The sequence below is a fragment of the Struthio camelus genome, chromosome 2 (assembly GCF_040807025.1).
Source record: "Struthio camelus isolate bStrCam1 chromosome 2, bStrCam1.hap1, whole genome shotgun sequence".
NCBI classification, from domain to species: domain Eukaryota; kingdom Metazoa; phylum Chordata; class Aves; order Struthioniformes; family Struthionidae; genus Struthio; species Struthio camelus.
In genome coordinates this window covers 78964523-78990198 of record NC_090943.1, presented here as the reverse complement: position 1 = coordinate 78990198, position 25676 = coordinate 78964523, and the positions used below count along the sequence as shown (strand labels likewise).

Below are 25676 nucleotides of genomic sequence, written 5' to 3'. Positions count from 1 at the left end.
TACCACCTGGACCAATAGCAGATGGGAGAGGAGAAATCTCCTGGCTCTTAAAGTCTACTGCATTCAGACTGCTCATGCCAATGTCAAGTTGTAAATTTTGTCCTTAAGATGCAGGAACAAGAGAAGGCAGAGTATGGGCAGCAGTGTAGTGCCTTGTATGTTTTCTGCACTTCAGAAGACTTACATGCTTGCAGTCCTCATCTCCAACAGGAAATTGATTCCCCGGAGAAAGGGATATGGGAACTTAAGGCAGAGGGCAACCAAGGAACTTCTGCTTAAAAGCATGCTGCACATGCTCTGGAGCAGCCAGGACTGATAGCTGGATCTGCTGGAAAATCTCCACCTCAAATATTAGTGCATCTGCCCCCTGAGAGAACTCACAGGCAATTCTTTGAGGCCCCTAGGGACCTAGAGAGCAAGATAGAAGAGAATACAAGCAGGATTCCCCATCTTGTGGGAGGAAGTCAAACTCTGCCTGGTCTTGAGCCTCCTGCTACAGAGAGTGGTTGTGGATAGCCTCTGTTAGAGGGGGTCCACCAGACCTTATTACTTCTCCCTCTTAAGTAAACCACTCCGGTAGCATCTGGATGCAGGAATCAGTATAATCGTCTTCCCCCTAGAGGAACTCTTTGAACCAATCACTGTAGGAGTACCCACTACCATAAACAACCGTCCAACTTCATAGCCCTCTGTAGGCAATTGTCCAGCCAAGTGCACAAGCAAGAAGACGCTGAGGACACGTTGTACACTCCCAGGCCGTGCCACATACTTTCTTCAGTTTGCTGGTAATAGTTTTATCACACTGTTTAGCGGTCACTTTGGCACCTTTTCTGCTGCTTCGTTTGTTTGAGCATGGTTTTTATTTTTGATTCTTTATAGCTGTGCTGGTATATGTCCTCTTCTGAGACTATTATAGTTTCTTCTACTTGCATTGACCATTTTCTTATGGCAGATATAAACCAATGAACTGGTAGTTTATTGTTAACTACTCTGTTCAGTCAGAACTGGTGTGACCCTCTCGTATTTTACCATCTTTTGTCTACAGCTGTGAGCGGTCCATTGGGACAGAGTAACAGAGGACAACAGGACTGCACATTAGAAACCCAAGTACAGGAACAGATGTGAGAGACCTAAAGTGACCATCAGCTATAATAACAGGAAAAAAAAGATACATAAGCTGGAATGTTATATGAATAATAGGAGAAGAGACAACACAACTAAGGTAGATTGGACCAGCTATGTAGATTGAGTAATATGCTAGAAATAAGACACTAGTTTTGATGAGGCTATTAGGGGAAAACTGAAGAATGAAGCACCTTCTTCTGAAGCCGTACACTGATCCATAATTTATCTTGTAGCACTTGGCAATTGTAAGTTAATCTTAGTGAGATCTACACAAAATAACTCAGTCTTTAGCATCACATAAGAAGACTATCAATCAGGCTTGACCACTGAAAAGAGACCAGTAAATTTGTTTTATGTGTTCCAATTCCTGTGATGCTCAGATGAGAGCATCAGACTTCCCTATTTTACCTAGAGCAATCAGCAAAGAAAGCTAAATTTGAACTGGATGAAAAATTAATGCAATATTCTTCTTGATTTACTTCTGTTCCATATGAAAACAAAATATTTAAAGACTTGTATGTTACAATGCTCTTGAATCTCTACTTTTGGATAAGCGCAAGATTCATATTATCTTTAGAAATGCCCTACAGAATTCTCAGTCCTTTGGAAGACGGGGCTAGGGTTTCTGGAAATTTCCCTTATGGCCTTCCAGTCATAGGTTGCTAAATCTGGTGAAATTTCCAGTGTAATTGAGATTGTCTTTGGGGAACAGTGGTTTCTTAAAGCTCTACTTCTGCAGACAATACAGGGAAACAAGTATTTTTTTTTTTTTAGGATGAGGGGGTGTAACTCTTAAAAAAGGCTGTCCTTTTTCCTAGCTAAAATTAGTGACATTAGTTATGAGAAAAAGTTTAGATTCTTACTGCATTTTTAAAGCTAAGATAATGTATTCAAGCACATCCAAAAAGTTAGTTGTGTAGGATGATAGCATTTGCACTGTGCAGCCAGATTTTATATCTATTCACAAGCTATGTACAGAGTATAGAAAAAGCCAGTGTTCTTATCTGCCTCCTTCCAAAGAAAGGAAGTCTTTCAAAAGCCTAAAAGGAAAGGGGTTTGGAAACACAATGTCAGGGAGCAGTAAGGACCAGCTGCTCCCTAAGGGACAGGGAGCCAGGACCCAAAGTGAGATGACACAGCTGCCAGGGCAGGGGCCTTGCCATCCGCAGTGCCCGAATGAGGCAAACAGGGCAAACCTGGGGATGGCAGCCCGCTTCAGCCAAGAGTTCATATCTTCAGGCAAGTTTGTGCAAGTGATTAGGCAGGTCCGAGGTCAAGCTGGGAAGACATCAGGATCAGGCCTGGTGAAGGTAACCACGGTCAGACACAGTCCAGTGATTGCCACACAAACACATAGTGACAAGGGAGGAAGAGAAAATGAAAGTGATGACTGGCAATGGCAGAGCCATCTATCTTAAGGAGATCTTACCTGTATTGGTACCAAGCCCAGCCTGGGGTAGCAAATGGCTCCGATCCAAATATATTTCTTTCCCAGAACAGGGAAAAATACTGTTTTATACTGTTTAAAATTGTATAATCTGTGATTTGTTCCGTGTTCTGGAAGAAAAAGGGAAAGGAGCTTTAAACACATGTATAAACTAACACAAAGTCTTAACTGCTTAATCAGAACTTGTACTTGGCCAGTGTAAAGCTATATTTAGCATTTTCACCTTTAGATTATTGATTATTATTCCTATAATTCTATTCTTTATTATTCATCTCCAGGTAGCTTTACCTTCAGAGAAGCTGAGGAGCTACAGCTTTGTTGCCAGGCAGCTTCTTTTTAAAAGCCTTGACTGATTTAGGTGTCTCTGCTGACTTTGAAAGCACAGACATTAAGATCTAATTATGGACACACTTATGCAGTAAATCCCAGTCAGGTCCATGAAAATCACATTCCTGTAACTGAGAGTACAATTTGTTTATTTTAACCACATTACATACAACTCTCACTTATTTAAAAAAAAAGTTTTATAAAAATCTGTCTGCAAAGAAAATTTTAATCACAAATGAAAACAAATATTACTTGATTGCCCTTGAGGAAGTGGCTAGACACCTCTAATGTATGTCATATCATTTACTTATTATTTAGGAACAACTGGGGATAATTTTTTCTTCTTACAGATGCCTGGGTTTGACATTCCAATACTCCAACCAGGATAAAGCTGTTGCCGTCAGCAATGAAATTGCTCAGCTGTTGTCAGCTTTGACACTTTTGGCATATGGCATTTGAAAGCTCTTACTAGCTTGCATGTAATCCTTTCCCAAGTTACTACCAAGGAGGAGTAAAAAAGGTATTGTCCATCTGCCTCCAACTTAGAAGGAGCATGAAATGTTTATGTAAAGTTTATCACTGAGCCACCACAGGGATCATCAATACAGATACTAGATTTATTTTTTTAGTATTCCCATGACTAGTTCAGAATAGCCATATCCGTTACAAACAGACAAGAAGCAGTGGAAAAGTTACTGCTTAGCACTGCGATCAGACCTGATCTACAGGAAGATTTGGGAAAATGTTCTTGAGTGGCAATTTTCTTGAGTGACATTAAGCATCAAACCTTAAATAGAATTTATGTGGGGCTGTTTATGTGACATCCGTGCTCATGCTTCATGCTTTGGTGATATGTGGCTGATTCCAGGTCATCAAAACTGTATTGACTTTTATTATTAAACTCTTGAAAAGGTGATGAAGACATTGTCATTGGGAGATATATTGTTCGTGGGTTACCACCCCAGCATGTATACATAATTTATAGCGAAATTAGGAGCGCAGAAGCTGGAAGAAACCTCATGAATCATTGAGTCAAACACCTTGCAGTCACATTTAATCCTTTGCTGCAATTATCAGCTATTTAGACTTCTTATTCTGTCTACATTTACTGGGAGTTGTTCCAGAACATCACTTTTCAAACGTTACAAGCTCATTTTTAATTTCCAGTTTAAATTTAGTCATAGCCAATTTGTATCTTTCTGATCTGCCAATTTTTTGGTTACCTTAAATATCTCTTCTCACTTCCAGCTGTGTTCTCCCATGCTGTGTTTACAAAGAACAAAATCAAACTTTATCTTAGTTTTTGTTGACCCTGTCCTCCTTTGTTTTGGCCTCTTTTAGGCTGAGCAATCTGAGCTATCTTTGTTTTCTCTCATAGAAGGAATCTTCAGTTCCCTGGATCGTGAATCACATTTTGTTAAGCATAGGTGACCAGAGCTGTACAGGAATTAAGTTCCAGATGAGGTTTTACTTGAGCCTTGGATAATGGCAACTCAGTTTCTTTAACTTCACAGGCAGAACTTGCATCTGAAGATCCTACTTGCCTTTTTCTTCTTAAGTTTCTAAATATTGTTATTAATTCCTGACTATTTGCATGGCCTGGTTATTGTGCTATTGAGATGTTATCACCACATTCACCAAAATATCCAAGAGTATGCTATTGCAGCGCTCCATAGACAATGCTTATTGTCATTAAGTGTCAGTTCTATTAGCATGGACCTAATTTGGTGTGAAATCCATTAATAAAAATAAGAAATAACATTAGGCCCTGGGCTGATTATTAAGGAGTTATATAAATAAAGTACCTTGGCCCAATATCCATCTCAACTGTTTTTCTTCCCTTTAATTAGAACCTTACTCTGCTACAGTTCTTGTGCTAATGTAAATTTTTGCTAGTATAACTAATACATTTCCTACATTAAATTATTTCAAAGGCTTTACCGGCATCCATCCTGTAGGTGTTCCTGGTTGGCCCATCCCTCCAACTTGTCAAAGTGTATCTGAATGGCAGCCCTGCCTCTGAGTGTATCGGATGCTCCCCTCAGTTTTGTGTCATGTGCAGACTTGCCCAGGGTCCTTCTGTTCCCTTTTCCAGGCCGCTGATGAAGATGTTAAAGCAGCGTCAGCCAGTGTCAACCCTTATGCCGTTCATAACTGGCTGCCAGCTAGATCATGAAGGGATGACCACTAATGTTTGAGCCTATCAGTTCAGGCAGGATTTTTTATTCACCTTGTAGTCCACTTGTGCAGTTCATATCTCTGCAATTGTGCTACAAGGGTACTAGTCCCCAAACACTCACATGCCTCACATACAAATGACTGAGGGTCCAGTCACTTTTTACTGATCACTGGCAGGTAGTAACAGAGGACTCCTTCACCTCTTGTCTCTCTGGTACTTCCAAGCTGCTCTTCTCCCTGTTGGCTTGCTTCTCGTTCTCTCTCTCACTCTCTCACCCTCTATAAGATATGTACACACATGCATTCTGTGGAATGACCAATTTCTGTTACTCACGTAAATCGACAATAGAGGAATTTCAGAAATAATGCCCTTTTTTTTCTTCTTCTGGCTCTATTTTCACCTGCTTTTTCAGGTTTTCCCTCTAGTGTAAGACAAATCCAGACACACCAGATAAGCAGAACGCTCAGTATTGCAGGCTGTCTGCTGGGTCATCACCGCACGGTATTCGGAGTCCTGAGAACAAATATACAGGAGTTGTTTCAGGTGAGTGTATTATAAAACAGAAAGTGGGGAGTAAAGACCTTTTCTGAAAGGTGCTTTCAAGTAAAGCTTCTTGTTTACAGTAACCAAAATCTCCTCTTGCTTAAAATGTCATAGCTGTCCTGTAGGAGGAACCTTAGTGAGGTAACACCAGCTCAGGGTGAAAATGGTGAGTCAACTTCTTATTTTCTTTCTCAGGTTTTCTCCTTCTTTCCTCTATTTTCTGAGCAGTCTATGTCTGTTTCTTGAATACCACCGTGCCTCTTTTTTATATACATTTTTCTTTTCCTCCCTGATTTTTCAGAGGTTGGAAAGCTGATCAGTACTCTGTTGCCACTGACTGCTTCATCAGTTCACATACCCTTTCTTCTGATCATGAAAATAACTCTGAGAGTGGCTCTGATTCTTTGTTCAGTTACCATGACATCAAAGATATTTTTCTGCATCGTTCCTAAAGTATCATTCTTAGAGCCTCTTCTCAGTATTGGGAGAACATTATCTGGCTTGGTTTTCCTGTACATGTTAAATGCATGAAGTCAATTCTCTTATATGTTTGAATGGTAAGTGGTAGGGGAGAGAGAGCTTATTCGTCACAGGGATCTGTTTGAAATCCACTGTGTTTAAATTGTAAGCTCTTTCTTAAAGGAAAGCTTAAGCATATTGTAGTAAATTGGGTCACACAGCATTGGTAGAATCCCCTCATATTCCTTTTCTTTAAAAGTAAATATTCAATTAACATGAAATCATACATCTCTTGTTAATATAAAACTAACTAAATATTACTGTCCTTCCTTTTCTCAGAAAAAAGGAGGAAATTTCATGTAAAAATTTGGGCGTAGAGTAGGAGCTCATTATTCTTCTATTTATGCATATACGTCACAGCATGAGAGTTCTCTCGCGAAAGAGGAAGAGAGCTTTCCACCTTGTATATATTACCTTGGTGTTCTCTTCCATTACAGCATACTTCATCTCATTGTCTTCCAGTCTTGTACTTTGAGAGATATAAGCACACGTCGTTGGGAACTCTCAAATGACAGATGGAAATACGCCCAAATCCATATGTTTAAAAAAAAAATCAAAAAGTGAAATTTACCATGTTCCAAAACAAAGATAATGGAAGATTTGATTACTTAATTTTAGAACATACTCTATAGTTTTCTTCCATGTTATTTGATAACATATGCATAGCATTCAGATCTCTTAAATTTATTGCTAAAAAATCATAGTAATTGAATTAATATCACTGTAGGTGTATCCATTTTGAAACAGCAATACTAATGGCAGAAGTTTGCTTCCTTACTGTGTAGCTAGTACAGCATCCTCATCCAATGCTTATTTTGTACAAGTATTGCAAAAAACAAAAACTTCTTAAAGCAGAACAAAACTGACAGCCTTTAATCTAGATATGTTATAGAGTAGAGCTGTATTCATTTAGCACACTATGCAAGTATATCTATCACTTGACACTTTTTTTCAACAATTAAATTAATGTGGTATTAGAACAGTGATACATACAGATTTTATGACACGCATTCTCTTTTCTGTTTAGAAATTTTGCTTCTGTGGAAAAACAGGAAAGGTTCATGAGGAATTTCAGGGACATGACTATTGTGTATTTACTAGATCCAACAGAGTCAGCTGTAAAATGATAGATGCAAAAGGAGCAAGTGCATTGTATTCTGGATAAAAGTATAGCTAACTGAGAAAAGGATGCATGGTAAGCCCAACATGCTAGATTTGTTCATGGGTATTGCAGATGCTTTGTGTTCGTACTGGGCACTGCAGCACCACGCACACTTGTTGAGATTTTCTAGATAAAGCTATGGATACCCTGAAACTTGGCAACAAGCTGTAGTTCATGTCTCTACAGCTGTATTCTGGGAACCCTCTGAGCACCTAGAGGGTGCCTGCTGCAGAGAGGTGAGGGGAGCCAGGCAAGGACAGCCACAGCAGGCCTTAACTTCTGCTGGGAAGCTGAGGCAAGATCTGGCTGCTGCTAAGGAGCTGTCAGTTGCCCACGATCAGAGGGCAGTACCCATAAGCAGACACTGTAAAGGACGTTTGGCTGTAGGGAGGGGCTGTAAGAGATCCTGATATCTTTACAGAGGCCTTTCGGTGTGAGCGCAGCTGTTGCATGCTTAGACATAGCCACATCTGCCTGTAGTGTAGGCAACAAACAGGCAAAGGAAATCAGGTGCTGCATCTTGCAGTAGCCCCTGTGTCTGGGTGCAGATGCATGATGGTATCAGTGGAACACCTGTGTTTGCAGTGGTCCCTGAAGGATGTAGAGCTGCCCGCCCTGGTACAGGCAACCATCATGTTCTTGCAGGCTGAGGGCAGCTGTGCCAATGGGATGCTGTTAGGCACAGGTCATTTGCAGCGGCATGGCAAAATTCTGTTATGAATTCATCCTCTGCCATGGCTGCAACAAAGCGTTTTGGAGAAAAAAGGGTCAGGGTGCATGCACGTGGTGTGCAAGCAAGTCTGAATCCTCCTTCCATGACAAGCCATTCTGCCTTGCCATTCTGCTTTCCTGAATGTTACATGAAAGTGAAGGGGAAGCAGGGAAAAAGAAGGCTCAGGGAGCAAGACTGAGAGAGAGGCAATTCACCTCTTGATATTAGTCCACCTTCGTCCGCAACACTGTTGCTCCCTCGAGGAGTTGCTGCCGCTCTTCAAAGGTGCTTGGACTGCCAGAAGCTCCTTGTCCCAAACAAATGCCTAGTTCCTCCGCGGGGAGTAGCTGCCAGGAGAAAAAAGTATATGGTAGAACTGCTGTGTAGGGACAGCCTTCTGGAAGATGATGGCCACTATGGCTTGTTTTGAGGCATCTGCTTCCATAACGTAAGGCTGACTGCAATCTAGGTAGACTAAGATAGGGCATGTGGTGAATACCCATTTCAGTTTCTCAAAAACCACTTGTGCTTCAGGCATCCATCAAAAGTAAGCTGTCTTCCGAGTGCCCTTGCAGGAGCCACAGCACCAGAAAACCCCATTCATGAATCACCAGTAGATGTTGGCATACCTTAGGATCTTTTTCACCCCCTGCACATTAGAAGGGAGCTGGCAACATGTGATGGCTTCAGCTTTTTGGGGGTCCATATTCAAGATGTTTGGCCCATTAGGTACCACAGGAGCTCCATCCTCTGCTGGTCAAAGGAGCTTTTCTCAAGTTTTGGATAGAGTTGGTGCTGCACAAGTAACTCAGGCCTCCCAGACGTGGTCTATGTGTGCCTCTTAAGTGGTGTAGAACGTGACAGATGTCATTTAGATATGCCATGACCTAGTAATGAAGCCAGTCTCTCGGGACATCATTTACAAAATGCTGAAAGTTGTCTGGAGCAGTGCAGAGATCAGATGGCATCGCAAGATGCCCTTAGTAGGCTGTATGTGGTGCGGAAGGCAGTTTTCACCTGACAGATTTGGAGTAAACTGTAGGCCTCTCACAGATTCAGCTTTGTGAACAAGCAGTCCCTTGCAAATGTTTATAAAGCTCCAGGGTAAGCAGCAGCAGGTGCAGGTTCTTCATCATGATGTTATTCAGCCTGCTGTGGACCTGGTGTCAGGTCAACGGGACAGTAAAATGAGCAACTGGGTAGTAACGTTTCTGACTCCTTCATCTCAAAGACATCTAGATTCACTGTATTCATCTGGTAGCACAGTGAGGGAGAGGGGAGAAGCAGACTCTGAGGCAGAGATATAGCCCTGGGAACCAGGCAAGACAGAGCTGCGGTGATGCAGGTGTAACTGCAGGGTTAAGGCTGTGCTGTCAAGAGGGCACAGCCATGATCTGGAGGCATCAGCTTGGTGTGGCTGTAGCATAATTACACTCTTTGGTCACTGCCCTGCAGGGTGAGGTTGTAGGGCCATTAGCAGGAAACCAGGGCATGCAGCCTCCCACAGCGTAAAGCCAGAAACATGGAATCCCTGGACTGACCCATATCACAGAATCATTTAGGTTGGAAGGGACCTCTGGAGATCATCGAGTCCAACCCCTCCTGCTGGAGCAGGGTCCTCTGGAGCATATTGCCCAGGATCACATCCAGGCAGGTTTTGACTCTCTCCAGCGAAGGAGACTCCACCGCCTCTCTGGGCAACCTGTTCCAGTGCTCTGTCACCCTCACAGTGAAGAAGTTTTTTCTCAGGTTTAGGTGGAACTTCCTGTGGCTCAGTTTGTGCCCATTGCTATATAGGGTGCTGAGGTTGGGAAGACAGCCTGGAGAAGATCTCAAGGCAGCCTCTTGCCGTCAGGATATAGGCATCTCTTCCTGCAGGGAAACACAAGACTTCCAGTTTCCAGTTAATGATACGGATATGCTTTTGTAACCCAGTTGATTATAGAATGTGGGTAGCAGGAGGCTGCCAAGGTGATGCGTGGGAGGAGATCATGAACTGCGCTGGGCAAGTCAGAGCTGGTTCCAGCTGGCTCTGAAACCAGTATAAACAAACCATTTTAGACACCAAAACTTCAGCTAGTCAGAGGAGCACACAGAATCCCAGCTCACAAAAATTTCAGAGCTGCAACCACTGGGGAAGAGGAGAAGAGAAGACACACTGGGGACACAGCTAGGGACACACGCCTGAAAGGAGGTGCTCAATGCCCAAGGAAATACACTCCTGAGGGCACTGCAGGCCATGGGTGAGCTATGCTGGTGCAGGAAAACTTTGAAGGAGATCACAGCCTGTGGGTGAGCCAAACTGGAGCAGAGGAAGATGAGTAAGAAGCAGGGAGCACTGAAGGAAGACAAGTAAGAAGCAAGGAATGGCAGAAATAAACAGTTGTACAAACAACCCCCACCTCATTTGCCGCCCATCACCTCACCAAAGGAATGAGTTGTAGTGGGCACTAATCTATAACAGCTGTTGAGGTCTGATCCTTCCCAGCCAGTTTTCCATAGCCAGCTTCATGAATTGGATTGTGTAGTCAGCCACTACTTAGCTTCCCTGCTGGAGCTGCAGCAGGACAGCCATGCCTGCAGCTTCACATGTGTGGTCCTCAAGAACACCACTCCAAATCAGTGAATAAGGCTTCAGGGTTGCAGAAAACAAGTCAATTGCACTCCACATAGGGGTAACTCAATCTAAGGCCTCCCCAAGAGCCAGGAGATCATTATACTGCTGAATACTTAGCATCTATTGGCTTAGCCATAAAGATGAGCAGCAAGGGCCAGCTGCTCCCTAAGAGTCAGGGAGCCAAGGGGGATAACACCTACAGCAGCAGGGGCCTTCCCAGCCAGGGTGCAGTCCCACAGTACCCAAATGAAGTAGGGCGGACCCAGAGATTGCAGCCAGGTTCAACAAAAGTCCAGATCATTAGGGAAGCTTGTGGTGATGAGGCACATCTGAAGTCAAACCAGGAAATTACACCACAGATCAGGATCAGGATCCAGTCCAGTTATTGCCAAGCAGGTCCACAGTGACAAGGCAGGTCTGAGGTCAGGCCAAGAACGACACAGTCCACAGTCAGGAACAGATATGACTATAGTTGAACAGAAAACCAGCGCTCCCCCAGCAGAGCTTAGGCCCAGGGCTGAGCTTGCATGGAGCTCCTGGGCCTACATGGAGGCCCCAGGTGAGATTGGTCAGGGCCATGAAGGCCTATGTGTACCCTCAGGGCCCTGACAGCCACAGCTAACTAAATAAAACCCTGTACCCTCACCTGATTCCTACTGAAGGATTTTGGGGGAGTTGGGGCCAGAGGTCACTCCGGGTATGGGGACTTTAAGAAGCCTGCAGGGCTGTAACCGACCTCCTCTTTCTGACCATAGCTTCCTGCAGGGTTTGGTGATTAGCTTGGAGCTGTGGGGAAGGCATTGGGGCAAGCTCCTGCACAGCCTGAGGGCTAGGCCCCATGGTGCTCAGCCTAGAGCTAGAGAAGGCCTGAGCTAGCTGTCAGGGACCACCAAGAATGGGGCTGCCGCACAGCGGAAGACAAACCAGAAGCAATCACAAAGCAGGCAAGGCAGTGACCTCACCATTCAGGATACAGTTCTACAGTACCCAAGCAGGGCTGGGTTAGTGACAAGAACAGGTCCCATCAACAATTCAGTGATCACCATATGAAGGCAGTGTCACGAATCAGATCTGAGGTCAATCTGAGAAATCAAGTCAGTGGATCAGCAGCAGCAAGAGCTGGACGTGGAAATGCCTGACATAGCTCAGGCAAGAACCAGGGACCCAGGTCTGTGCTTCAAAGGAGCAAGTAAGGCCTACTGATGCATCCAGGGCCCTGACAATTTTTCTGTATGGTGCACTGGGATGCACTCTCAGGTCGTGCAAACAAGAGAGCCATTTTGTTATTTGTATCATGTGAATGCCCCAGCAGTATGTTTTGTTTCACCATCCGATTTGTCTGGGCCTCAGGGTACCCATACTTGGTAGGTCAAGCTAAACGTAATCTTGATGTTTTACCTTCATTCACTGTTGCTCCTGCCTGGCCAGCTTTACTGCTAATGATCTTTTATTTGACGTCAGCTGACAACGGATGGTAGGGTCAGTGCTCAGTCCACTTCCTCCCTCCGTGCTCTAGATTTTACAGACTTCTATCACATCCACCCCTACTCTTTTCCAGGTTTATGTAAGTCATTCTTTATACAGAAGCTATTTCATGCTCTTCATCTTTTCTCGCCCTTTTCTGAACCTTTCCCAGTTCTTCTGAATTCTTTCTTAAATGAGGGGACCAGATTTCCCTCATTATCAATTTATACACTGTCTTAATGTTTTTTCTGTTATACTCTTTACTCCTTTCCTAGCAATGCTTAACAGTTGATTTGCTCTCTTTCACACCACTGGGCACGGAGATGACATTTTCATAGAACTATCTGTAATAACTCTTGTGGCAACAGCTCTGGGCTTTTCATTTTAAATATGAAGATAGGACAGTTTCTTCCCATATGCACTACTTTACATTTAGCTTCCCTGAATTCCACCTGCCATTTTTTGCCCATACACTAAGTATCATAAGACTCTTCTGCTTCTAGCTCTTCACAGTCTGCCCTTGCCTATACTTCCCTAAATAACATCGTACCATCAGCAGACTCTGTCACCTTACCATTCACTGCCATTTCCAGAACAGATCAGGTCTCAAAACACGTCCCCGTAGGACCCTACTGGTGACTGTGAAAACTGACTATTGACTCCTACTGCCTCTATCCTGTCTTTTAACCAGTTTTTTCTCTCTGCAATTACTTATTTCCTGGCATTGTAATTTTAAGAGCTTTTGATGAGTGACCTTCTGAATAACTTCTGGGAATCCAAGATCAACTTTTATCTCCCTTAGCCACAAGCTTTTTGACTCCTGAGAATTCCAATAGGTTTGTGAGGCAGTTCTTCCCTTTACAAAAGCCGTTTTGAGTCGTCCTCAATATATTATCTCTATGCACATGCTCTCTCTAATTCTCATCTATTTTATAGTTTCCATTAAATTGCCTTCTTCCAGATTTCTTGCGGTATCCTTTTTAAAAATTGATGTTACGTCAGACACATCCCAGTCCTCTGTTACCAGAGCAGTTTTGTACAAGAGCTTGTCCAGGCAGTTTGTAGTTCACCCTCGCATTCTTTTAGAACTGCCAGGTAGTATATATAGTATGTGGTCCTTTTGATTTGTCGCTATTCATTTTGCCCATTTGTTCCATAACCTCTTTTACTGACACTTTCAAGACAGAACCTCTGGTGAGTACCCCCCTAAAGAAGAGGGCTGGCTTAGGAATTTCATCCAGCTCTGCTGTGGTGAGTACAGTTGTGGATAATTAGTTTAGATTTTCTCTTAGGGCTTTATCTTCTCCATATGCTCCTTTAAATTCCTTTTAATTCTCCTGGTGCTGCAGACTCTCTGGAAGGCTTCCAGAGCCTGAAGTGTTTGAAAAGGGATTTATTATTAGATTTTATGCCTTATGCAAGTTGCTCCTCAAATTCTTTTGGCCTGTCTCATGTTGTAGTTTACTTTTCAGCTGTCACAGGTTAAAATTCTATTTTCAATTTCAGACCCAATTTAGATTTTTGAAAGATGCTTCTTGAAGAAGGTGTCCCCAGTGACAAGTTCCCTTGTCCCTGCTGCTTAACCATGGCAGTATCCTTTAAGCCTCCAATATCTCATCCTTCCAGAGTCTCCATGTAGCCCTCAAATACATAATTCTTTTAGCTCCCCTTCTATTTTTAACAGCATCCTCATTTTTAGATAGTCGCCTTGTTCTGAAATGAAGCACAATATTGGTGATCTTTTTTTGCTTGTGTAAGGGCCTTATGTAAGGAAGGAAAGGACAAAAGAGACAGAACATCACTGTGTGCCCACAGCACCTTGTAACTCTTCTCTGGCCTTCTGGAGGGGTACACATTACTTACTGTACTATACTACTGCTTCTGGCAGAGGGATTGTAACCCCAGTGGCATTTGGAAACACCTGGAAACAGCTTCCTTAAAAATCAGGGATTCCAGGGTGTCCGTTGCACAAAAGGATATCGTGTTTCTGCAGGAGACTCATACTGAACATCTCGACTTGCAGCTGAGTAGCTGGAGTCTATTTAAGGCTCTGTTCCATCTTCCTCACTAGAATCTCTGCATCGTGGCAATGTTGTTCTCCTCATGTCGAGGCATCTCTGGGGCAGTAGTCACTGACCCCACTATGGGCTGACTGTTCCTTAATTCAAAACGACTGTACCATAATGCCAGCTCTGGAATGAATGTGTTTCATTAGCAGATATGTTTGCATTAGCAGATACTCATCTTCCTTAGCATTCTGGCACTTAGGGTTATGGCTAGGGGTTACCTCCCTTTTTTTTCCGACCTCATGTTCCCTCTCTCTTGAAGGCAAGGCTGTTTCCCAGCATCCTGCTGCACAGAGGAGAGATCTGTGGCTGTCAAGACCCTGAGTGCATCTCTCCCCTACCCCCTCCTCCTCTCACCACCATCGTGTTTGTCTGCCAGGGCTTACAGCCAATTTTTGTATGCAACTTTCTGGTCTTGAAAAGCTTCAGTGAGTGCTTGCCCCTCTTTCTCTCCCAAGCTGCTTTAAAACTCAGGCTCTAGCCCTTGGTGTCTGCCTGAGCTATGCTGCAGGTATGCCTGTCTGTACCGTCCCTGATCCTCTCCCACTAACATGACTTTCTGGCTTGAGCTACCATGTCACTACAGGCTTGCCTGGCTTAACTGTTGATGGACCTGCTCTGCTCTGCTCTGCCCTTTTTTGGAGCCCTGAACTTTATCTGCTAGAAGGGGAACTATGCAGCAAACGGGACTTTGGCCCGAGAACGTCATTCTGTGGGTGCACCTGGCAGAACACAGAGTCGGTGCAGCGGTGCTCCTCCTCAGAGGTGTCCTTCGTCGGAGGTGCAGTTGCCATGGTACTGGGAACTCATGCTGCAGCATCTCAACAGAGGAGCAGCTCGGTAAGGGCTCTGGAGCCACACTGCAGCGTGCTGCTCTGTAGAGGTACCGTAACCATGGCAGTGCAAACCTCTGCAGAGAGGTGTGAATCACACAACAGTTCAGCACCGGTGCTGGGAGCTGCAGCGTGACAAGGCGTGCGGTTCTTCACGGTATTTGTAGCTGCAGCACGGCAAGATTTCATGGCAGAGCTGGCTGTAGTACGGAAACCCTCGTGTAGGCTTTCCAAAAGAAGTTTCAGTTGCAGCGCAGTCCTGGGATGAAAAGTGTGTAGCTCACCACCTCCCAAAGCACAGCATACAGGATGCTAGAGATACCCAGGTACTAGGCTCCTACTTTCTCCCGCATGCCCAGAGAAAGTGCAACAAGACCCACAGATGAGTGGTACCTCCACCCCCACAGAGGGCTTGGCCGGGCAGCTAGGACAGCGAGCCCATTTCAGGAGAAGGCCGCAGCGGGCAAGTTTACTGCCAAGCAAATGGCCAATTTACCGCCAACGCTGGTACATGTTCGTGGCTCTCGCTTTCCCTCCCTCCTTCCCTCGCCCTTTCCGACCAGGTTCTCGCTGCCCGCCGCGCTCAGCGCCCGCGGCCCCGCCCCAGCGGCCCCGCCCCAGAGGCCCCGCCCCAACGGGCCGCGCCTCGCGCCCCCGCCCGCCCCCTCCGCCCTTCCCGCCGGCTGCGCGCGCAGAGCGGCTCCCAGCCGGGGCGGGAGCTGGCGCGGCCGGCGTGCGCATGCGCGGCGGCGGCGGCGGCGGCGGCGGAGGAGGAAGCGGGCCGAGGGGTGGGGGCAGGCGGGACGCGTCGGCATGGCGGAGGCGCGGCCCAGCGCAGGTGAGCGCGCCCGCGCTGCTCGGGGGCAGCCGGCGAAGCGGCCGGTGGGGCCGCTCCCCTGCGCCCCGCTGCGATGCGGTGGGGCGAGGGGCCGAGCCGCGGGGTGGTGGGGGGCGCCGGGGCTGCGCGCGGCACCACCTGTTAGCGGCGCCCCGGCCCCGGCCGGCCGCGGCTCTGCGGGGCCGCTGGGGCGCCAAGCGGCTGAGGCGCGGCGTGCGCCCGGGAAACTCGGGCTGAGAGAAACGTGCGCGTTTGTAGCGTGTAACGCGCAGGCGGGAACGCCGGAAAATACCGAGGCTCCGCCGGTCTGGAGAACTCACTGCCGCCTCCCTCTCCGTCCCGTCCCCCCCCGCCCCGGCGGCGCAGCTCGCCCGGCGGTGGGGTGACCCGCCCCACGGCCGCGGGCTCCTGTGTAACTGCGCTGCCTGCGGCGCTGGCGCCCGGGAGCGACAGTCGCGGTGGCTGCTGCCCGGCGGCTCGGCGGTGCCCTCCGTGGCGCGCAGGGCACCGGCAGAGCGGGTGCCGCCTGCCCAGAGCGGATGCGGTCGAGGGCTGGAGGGTGAGGAGGGGCCGAGGTGTCCAGCCCGGGGTGCCACTGAGCACCGCAGGCGGGGCAAAGGAGGTTTTTTTGGTTTTGCTTGCTGGTTCCTTAGGGTGGGGGTGACCTTCGTTTTACTGGGTGCAGCTGCAGAGCGGGAGGTTCCAGCCTCACATCTCATGACTTCTCGTGCGTTACGGGCACGAAGAACCCTTGTGCGGTTATGTCTTGGGTGTGTAACTGGAAGTGACATGGTTGCCTGAAGTGACTCATGATGTTTAGTGTTTTCATCATATCTCCTGGTTTTTCTTGCAGTCCAGGTGGACTTCTCAGATAATCAGTGTCACTTTGCATTCACTCGCTGGGCTGATTCATTTCGTTGTTGGTATGGCTATTAGGTTTCTTGCAGAAAGAGTTCTGGACTTTTGCGGTGGGGGGAGGAGAAGGCGAGATGCAGCTCTGCTTTGGGCAGCATTGTGAAGTTAATTCAGCTTAAGGATATCATTAAGCTGTGTCCTGTATAGACTCCCCTGTCTCTTCTTTGATCTTAGCAGCCAGGCTATGAAAAAGTGAAAGTCATTGGAGGTCATTTTTGGTAGGACAAGAATGGGACCGTAGCTTTCTTGGGGGAAGTGGAATAGCCTGGGACGTCGATCAGAGAAAAGACTGATAGTTTCAGTAAAGAGGAGCTGGTGCAGGCAGCTGTCTGCTTTGTCTGTTTATCTTCCATGCTGTCAGGCTGTGAGTCAGCTCCGATCCTGAAGCCTTTTATGCAGTGCACAGGCACTGGTAGAAAGAGCCTTAAATAGGTAAACAGAGCTTTACTGAAAAATTAGTCTGGTTAGTACACCCTTGCTACATCTTGCTTTATAACGCACAAGCTAGCACAAGTATCACCACATGGCATTAAATTATGGAATTTACTCCTTGTTATGGTAGTATATAAAATAAAATGTTATGCAGGCCTGTCTCTTAGGTAAGTTTGAATCTGTGCTTGTGCTATGTTAGGGTTGGGACTAGCTTTTGCCCTTCAAATTCATGGACAGAGCGGGTTTATGATTTTGAGAGCCTCAGCATGAAAGATATTTCTGGTCACAGAATAGGTAAGGGGAAGCGGTTGAGATCTAAGAATGGCTGTTTTGGACCATTGCAGATGTACAGCTTGTCCAGGATATTTTGCTAATAGTGTAATAGCTATTGATACCCAAGAGAAGAATAAGAGAAATACGGCAATTACAGAATTATTATTCACCTAGGTATACCTTTCCAGCCTGGTACATTTAGAGGGGACACCCCAAGTGAGAGGCTATATTTGCATTTAACAGCTGCGAGTTGACCTTTCTTCTGTCAGTTGTTGTTGCTTCTGAATGTGGTTATGGTTTTTTTCCTCCACAGTGCTGTTAGTAACTGGGTTCTGTGTTTCGCATGCAATGCAGCATTGGGCATGATGCATGAAGGTATCGGGGAGCTGCTGTAAAGCACTGACCGCCCTACTGCAAGGATGAGCAGGAAAAGGAAGATGCGTGTTACATTTAGTTTCCTTATGCAAAATCCATTCTGTAGTAGGTACTTCATGTCCAGCTGATGAAGCTACTTCTGGTGAATCTGTATTTCTTATCCATACCTCATATTTCTCTGATGTCCTCTTGAAATGGGCTTGCCAAAACTTCATGCTTTATTCACATTATAGGTGTGCTGGATTTGGACAGTAACATGATGATGGTTCTGTTTGTTATTCCTTCTTTAATAACTTCTGACAAGAGTTGCAGAAAGGGAGCGTTTCTTTTATTACATGAGCTGTTACAGTTGGAATAAACAGGCAGGCAGATTGTTTCAGGCCTAAAGAATCAGCAGTGCAACCTGTCTTTGTGTGGAAGAGTGAGACTCATGTCGAGGAAGAAATCCAACCTTTTGTAAATCTGTGTTGAACGTGAAAATCATAGAAAACCATAGGTGAATATTTGTTATACAAAAATGGCCAGAGAAGACACGTGGATTAAGGTTGGTGTTCTGTGAAGAAGTAGTTTATTGCTTCCGATGCCATGGGAAAGCTTCGCGTTTGCATCACGTGCCGCTCCTGTTTCCGTTGGTACATTGTGATGCATGTACCCCTAAGATTTATAGGGAGTGTCTTCCTTGTAGTTTGCTTTGTGTTCAGCTGATGTGACTGTTAGTTGTTTTGATATGTGCAGTGCTAACACAGATGGATTAATGTGTACACACTCTGTACTGTCATCTGTCTTTAGCTGAAAGAATGGGTTATTTGAATGGCTTGCAAACTCAAGACATCTGTCCTGAAATGGAGCTAGTGTATAAGCAGAACATACAAAGATGGATGATCAGCACTAGTGAAGCTGCTAAATTTTGAACTCGCTAATTTTCTTCAAGATCACTGTGTGTATTTCTGCTTACAAACCATGGTACTACACTTGACTGTAATTTAGGAAGACACAGTTCAATAAATACAATAATAGGTGGACAACCACTTTGGTAATTATGGAAGAAATACTATTTATGAAACCTTTTGATGTGACCCCAGAGCGAGCAGAGCTTTCCTCTTATGTGCTAGCTTTAAGTGATGGCTAGGTCTTCAAAAATTTCTCTTTTTGTATTCTCTTTCTTTAGATTCAGTTCAGTGTTTTCCCCCATGCTCATCTCTCCAAACCACTGAAGATCTTGAAGGGTGGCATTGAGAGTTGAACAGCATGTTTTCCTACTGTTGACAACATAGATTGTCCTGTGACCCTTCCCTCTCTCACTCCCTCTTCCAGGAGCTTCATAAAACTGTATATACCAAATCCATAGAAGAGTGGCCATGATAGCACAGGAGCAATTGGTTTTCCTCGTCAGTAACTCAAAAGTAGAATCTCTTCTCATTTCCACTAAGTAGCTGAATTCATGTAAAAAGAGAAGTGCCATATACAACCCCCAGGAGTCCACAAGGTAGTCTCTCATACCAGTTATGTTTTTACTGGGTGGGCTTCTTTGTTATAGTTACTTTCATATGTGTACTTGTTCTTAATTTTCTCATGGGATGATACAACACTGAATGAAGGTTGACTGCCATTAACTTCAGTTCACATATTCTCTCCTCTGGCTAATTAAAGCATGTTGCTTAATAGCTCTTCAAAATCTTACTGCATTTGGCATGCTGAAACTATTCAAGAAATGTCACTGAGGCATATGACATCTGTAAGCAGTAGCTTCAGATGTTATAACTGATGTCCTCATAAAAAGAGTACTTAAGATGTTACGTGTGATGGCTCTGCTAGCTCCAAAAATAAACTGTATTTTTGAGGTAGAACATGTACTTATCAAATTGAGACATGTACTTACTAATTTGCTTCATATTTTAAAACATATCCTTGTCCAAATGATTTTTCTGAAGGATAGTTCACAAAGATTACATAAGGTTGCAAGGATATTCTGGCTCTGTCCACGGTTACTGCTAAAGAAGTGTAACATATAATGTTATGGCAGACTGGATAGAAGACCATTTTAGTGTTTCACATGCTTGGTTTTAATTTATAGTCAAACTTTTAGGTATCTTAAAATCTGAAATGTAGATAGTGTACTCTGATTTTCTTTGTTTATCACATAGAAATGCGTGCTGCAGTCCAGCTTTGGAGGTTTCCTTTTTCTTGGAATTTGCATGTCTCACATGTAAGCATGTGAGAGGAATTTTATTCCAGCGTTAGCTACTGATTATCACATTTGCATGTCTCACATACGTAGTCTGCTGTTTCTTGTTTTGGCAAACAAAAATAATTCAGTTAGTAGCATTTATCAGATCTCTGGACTTTTTTTATAATGTAGAAGCTGGCAGTAGGAAGATAAATCCCATTCATGGAGTCCTACTGAATTACTCATATTTTTTGAGGTGATTTTAAATATTTAGGTTCATTTTTTTCATCTGTTTCATCAAACCTAATACATTAGTTAGAAAATGCTTTGAAATACATGACTTTTATAGCTGAATGGTTATCAGATTTGTACAATTGATTATGCTTTTTTGGAGGCTGTGTTCAAAAGTCAGCTTGATTATATATTTTAAAAAATTAACATTTTGAAGACAAATCCAGTATGTTTCTTATGTCAGTAGAAGATTGTATGTTTTACTTATATGCAAAATGTATTTATTCAAGCTTATTTATTTCGTTTGTTCAGAAGCCCTCTGCAGCAGTTTATCATCGATGCATTCATTTTACATACCACATTCTCATAACCAAGAAAATTATTTTAAATAATAATACTTTTTAGAGGAAAGTTGTATGACTTTTGAATAACATTTTTATTAACCATTAAAAAGCAATTCAATTTAACTTGTTATGTCTGTCTATCAGACTTGAAATTTTAGACCATACAAAAGAAAGTTCAAAACAACTTAGTAAAATGGGTTGCTTCAAATAAGGTTTATGTATAATTACAAGATTTCATCTGCTCCTCAACTCAAACCAAGAGATGGGAAGTTATTCAGTACAGAATACTTAGAAAATAATTTATGTTACATATAATAATATAACTGCGCTGTAATTTTGCAGTCGTCTTTGTTAGAGATAGAAAATAAACTTGCAAAAAATTAGGACGGAAAACTGAAGATCGGTGTAGCTGTAGAAAGCCAAGTTAAAAAGGGCAACTTTATATATTCCGTTCTTTGCAGAGGATATATGTGCGAACACCCTGAAGAAAAGCAGAGTGCTCTTAGGGAAGCTTCTTGAAGTCTGTATTCTTTTCAGATGTGTAAGCATAACGCGTTTTGTCTCTACTGGGGTTTGTAGTATTCTTGATTCATTCCTCAGCTGTTTTGAAGGATCTCTGTGTGATGTTCAGATTATATTGTCTCAATTTGATTAGTATTAGAATTAAAAAAAAAAAAAGAAGAAGAAAATATTAAAGTTTTTTTCCTTTTTTTATCTAATGTAAATTTGAAAAGACAGAAAGCAAAATTACTTCAGCTGAGTCCATCTTTAAAAACAAATATGAATTAGGTTATGTGGTTAAGAACATCCTTAAACTTAATCTTAAATTCATGATTTTTAGTTTGCTTAAAGGTTCATTTCCCCAAAATTGTCATATAATTTGGGGTTTTTTAGCTACCCAATCTCATGTAGCAATTATGATTATTACTTATTAGTATAAAAATTCAAAAAAGCCTCTTGAAAGTAAATGAAATTCTTTGAAAAAGGTTTGTAAATTCTTTGAAGCATTGTGGTTTATTCTTTTCTTCAGTGTTGACTTCTGCAGTCTTTATTGGGAAAGAAAAATAATAGATAGTTGAGAGATCCTTGCCCAGACAGCTTTAGCCTCTGCCTCTTCTTGGGAAATGTCTTTTGTCTGTAACCTGAGTGCTTGAGTCTCTCTTTGAATTGTCCTGAACCAGGAATGTGCTACACCTGCCCTACCATCAAAGAGGTAACCTAACATGTAAAATCTCCTGGAAGTAATTCTCTTTTTACAAGCCTTTTTTGTAAAAAAAACCAATACTGTTTAACAGATCTGCCGCAGTCTGCTTTCACTGATATCCACCTGATAATTCCTGTTGTAGACAGGCCCCATAATAATAATATTGAATTGAGACAGGTGGGTTTTCTATGCGCGCCCTCTATCTCTAGAGACATGGAAATCAGAGAGGGAGACCTCACATGCAGAAGCATGGCTCACGTTGATGGCATCATAACAGAATAATAATTATGCAAAACTGCCCTCTGTTGTCCCTTTACCATTTCATGTCTATATGTGCATGAACTCCTATTACACTGTTCTACATATCTTGCATTGCCTGTTGCCACTCTTTGGAAGCACTTGCACAAAATACTCTATGATGCAATTCTAGTTTCTGGAGACTTGTTTGCAATAATCTAGTGTGGGATTGATTGAACTTCTGGGCCCTTATGCGTATGATAATTTTACTGAAAAAAGTTGTTTGCTGTTTAATAGCCTTATACTTGGGTTTTTATTTTTTCACTTTTTAGGTGCATTGAATTTCAATCCTGATGCAGCTGACTTCATTCCAGGAGAAAGACAAGCTTCTGATATAAACTGGGTAAAAAAAGATAGGATAGACTCTAGTCAGAATAGAAGTGATTTACCATTTTCTAGTCAGTCTTCTGACAGACGTACAGATTATAAAAGCTCTTCCACAAAGCAGCCTGGCTTTTGTAATCCAGAAAGTCAGTATGGGAATTGTCAAGACTTTCACCAATTTTTTGGTACCAGTAAAAATTCGAAGAATCGCAACTTTCAAAGCCAGCGGTGGCACAGGTCAAGAAATGATAGCACATGTCCTAGAAATAAGATAAGGCAAACTGCTACTGATGCTACTGCGGTTCCAGGAAATTCAGATACTTCAGTGGTTTCTGGAAGAAGAGCAGCTCCTAGAGGATACAATGACTTTCTCTCGTCAGAGAGTGACAGAGAGGTATCTAACGCAGATAGCAGAGGAGCAAAGCCAAAGAAAACACACCTGATGCATGCCTCTGGAAGAGGGTTCAGGGAGAAGGGAAAGCAATTACATGAGCGGGAAAAGAGAGTGAGCTCCAAACAAAAGGTTGAGCTGTTTGAAAATGTACCATCTTTGGATTTGACTCAGTCTGACTCTTCAGAATCATCTGTTGGAAAGGCATTCTGTGAGGCACCTGTTGGTAGTGGGGATGAGCAGAAAAGCTACAACTATGTTAACAAGAGGTATCCCCGGAAGCCTGTGTGGAATAAGCCGCCAATAGAAAAAGAGTATCAGAAAAGGCATGATTCTCACCGCAGTAAAAATACAAAAGTAGGTAAGAAGTCGTCTCTTGCATATACTTCAAAAGATAAAAATGAGAGGAAAAAAGAACTCTCTGTTCACAAAAGTGATGACACCTCAGCCAGTGAAATACGGCATCAATTGTCTGACTCTGTCAGATGTAATGGAAGAAAGTTCCTGCTAAAGGAGGATCAGGCACCTTCCCTTCATTTCAGCTGGACCCAGTACTGGAAAAAGCAAAGTGATGTACCGAAAAACAAAGAAACTCATACAGGTAAGCTTCCTGGACTCCAGTATTAAAGATATGACCTTGAGTAATTTAAACTACTTCCACATTTGACTGGGTGAAGAGGCTTGTTATTTCACAATAGGATCAGTATCAGTTTCAGAGGATAGAATTAAAATGTTAATGTATGTGTTTTGAATGGGAAGGTGTTCTTTAAGTTTGTTACAGAAGGATTCCTGCTCTTAGTTTTTTTTTTTTAAAGGGGTTGACAGGGGCGGGGAAGAAGGTATGATTTTTTTTTTTTTTTTTTAATTACCGTTACTACCAAACTGCAAATGATGGTCTGGTCAGACGCCATGTTAAAATCCATACCTTTGGTGTGCAGGGGAGAAGGGCAAAATTAAAGCATTCTGAACAGTGAGACTTGAGAGGGACAATCGTAAAATTTGCAAAGTTTTCTAATGTTTTATAAAAAAGTAGCAAAAATGCCAGAGAGAGGAACAGCGTTCTATTCCTAGCTGGATTTTTTGCAATCTCTTTGCAGCAGTAGTGCCAAAAGCTGATTAGAAATACAGAAAACCTCTGGATACTATTTTTGGAAGTTCAGAATAGAAAGATGTGTTGTTGCTAGTGAAAAGCAGACCCCCAGGTCTTTGCGGAGTTAGTTTAGTGCCAATTTATGTCATTAGAGCCTTAAAACAGGGAATGGAAATCAGCTGAATCTCTTCAGTGCCACAGCACTGGTTTCTCTTTCTCTAGAACTTGTTTAACCTGGGTAGCATGTTTTTATTGTTTTAAATAGAAGAGCTTAAGTGTGCACTGAGAAAATAGTCTCTCATTATCCATAGCGTCTAAGAGAAGGTTTCTTATTTTCTTTCGGGGGCAATAATTGAGGAGAGAGATTTTTCTGTTCCTTTGCCCCTTTCCAATTGAACAAACTGATAAATTTATTTAGCTTGGTTAATATAAAGCATCTCAACTTGGTCTCCTGCTGGCTAGAATGACAGAGCTGGTTAGACTAGTCCATGTTATTTTAAATGTGGTACTGAATCTTTTGAAGGTTTTGCTTCTAAGCATCTTTCAGAACTGAGGAAGTATAGCTTACTTCCACCTGGATTAAGGTAACTAGCCCCTCATGAAACAGGTGCTTTAAGAGTGGAATTACTGGGAAACAATAGCCAAACACAGGACCTTTTGAGCCAAATGAAAGAACATGAAAGAGATCCTTTGAAAATAAAGGAAGAAGGCCTGCAAATGACACAGGAAGTGACCTGCAAATATAGTTAGGTGTGCAAAAGCAGTAAGGGCATTACCCATTAATATTTCCCGTGTGATCTTCCAGTAATACTCAAAGATGAGAATTAAATTTAGTTTTGATTGAGACTTCTAGACTTGTTAAGAACTTTAAACTTTTTAGTATAAACTTTATACAAAGCTAAGTTTCCCAAGTAAAGTGATGACTAACATTTAAACTTCTGCCAAGCTTAAACCTATAACTATTTTGTAAGATCAAAATGATTGCTATGCCACGACTGCAATTACTGTTGCCACTTTTATGCGACTATCATACAAATGTATACAAAATACCGAACTAGAATCTTTCAGGAGTAAGCTGATACCGCGGTTACAGCCACACTTGAAAAATAAATTCTGTTGTAACTTAAATGAAATCCTGGGAGTTTATTTAAACATTATTTTTCAACTAGCAGATGTTTTATGCATAAGTAACATATATTATTTGCAGGGTCCTTGATTGAACAGCTGACCACAGAGAAATATGAATGTATGGTATGTTGTGAGGTGGTCCGAATAGTAGCACCAGTGTGGAGTTGCCAGAACTGTTACCATGTATTCCACCTGAATTGCATTAAGAAGTGGGCAAGATCACCAGCTTCACAAGCTGAAGGTTGGTATGCATGTGTTCTTGCTCATTTGCACGCACACTCTCTTGCACTCTCTCATAAATTAGATTTTAGTTCATGTGTTTCTTTTTTTGGAAAGCTACTTCTAAATATTGCTTGATTAAGCTAATGAGTAAGCTGTGAATAAAGCAAGTTTTGAAGCAAAAAAGGGTGTTTTAGGGTTTTTCTTAACATTTAATGTAACCCTTCTACCATTTTATATGCTTATATACCTGTAACCCTTCAGATACTTCCCAGTATTCTGGCTAAACTAATTTCCAGACTCGGATACATAAATATACGATCATTCAGTGAAATCAGTGCGTCAAGATGCAGAGCTCTGTGGCTGCGTTTTTACATACCACGAAATGTCTCATCTTCTGTTTGATTAATCAGCCAAGCATGGGTGAGAGAAGCAGCGCTCCAACTGTTAGTTG

General features: G+C 43.1%; 1 protein-coding gene across 5 annotated transcripts in view; it reads left to right on the top strand.

Annotated features, from left to right (window-relative positions):
* NFX1 (nuclear transcription factor, X-box binding 1) overlaps positions 1–25676 on the top strand; it is an 89873-nt gene that overhangs the window by 9479 nt on the left and 54718 nt on the right. For 2 of the 5 annotated variants that reach the window (XR_011138953.1, XR_011138952.1), the window contains exons 1-3: positions 15740–15832; positions 22343–23386; positions 25083–25244. Coding sequence is in view for 3 of the 5 variants with exons in the window: in XM_068931345.1 (XP_068787446.1) it covers positions 15808–15832; positions 22343–23386; positions 25083–25244 (1231 nt within the window). In the remaining 2 variants the exon portion in view is untranslated. Of the gene's footprint in view, positions 1–5490; positions 5622–5735; positions 5788–15737; positions 15833–19141; positions 19314–22342; positions 23387–25082; positions 25245–25676 lie in introns of those variants that run through there. The other 3 variants (XM_068931346.1, XM_068931347.1, XM_068931345.1) reach the window with 3 other exon arrangements.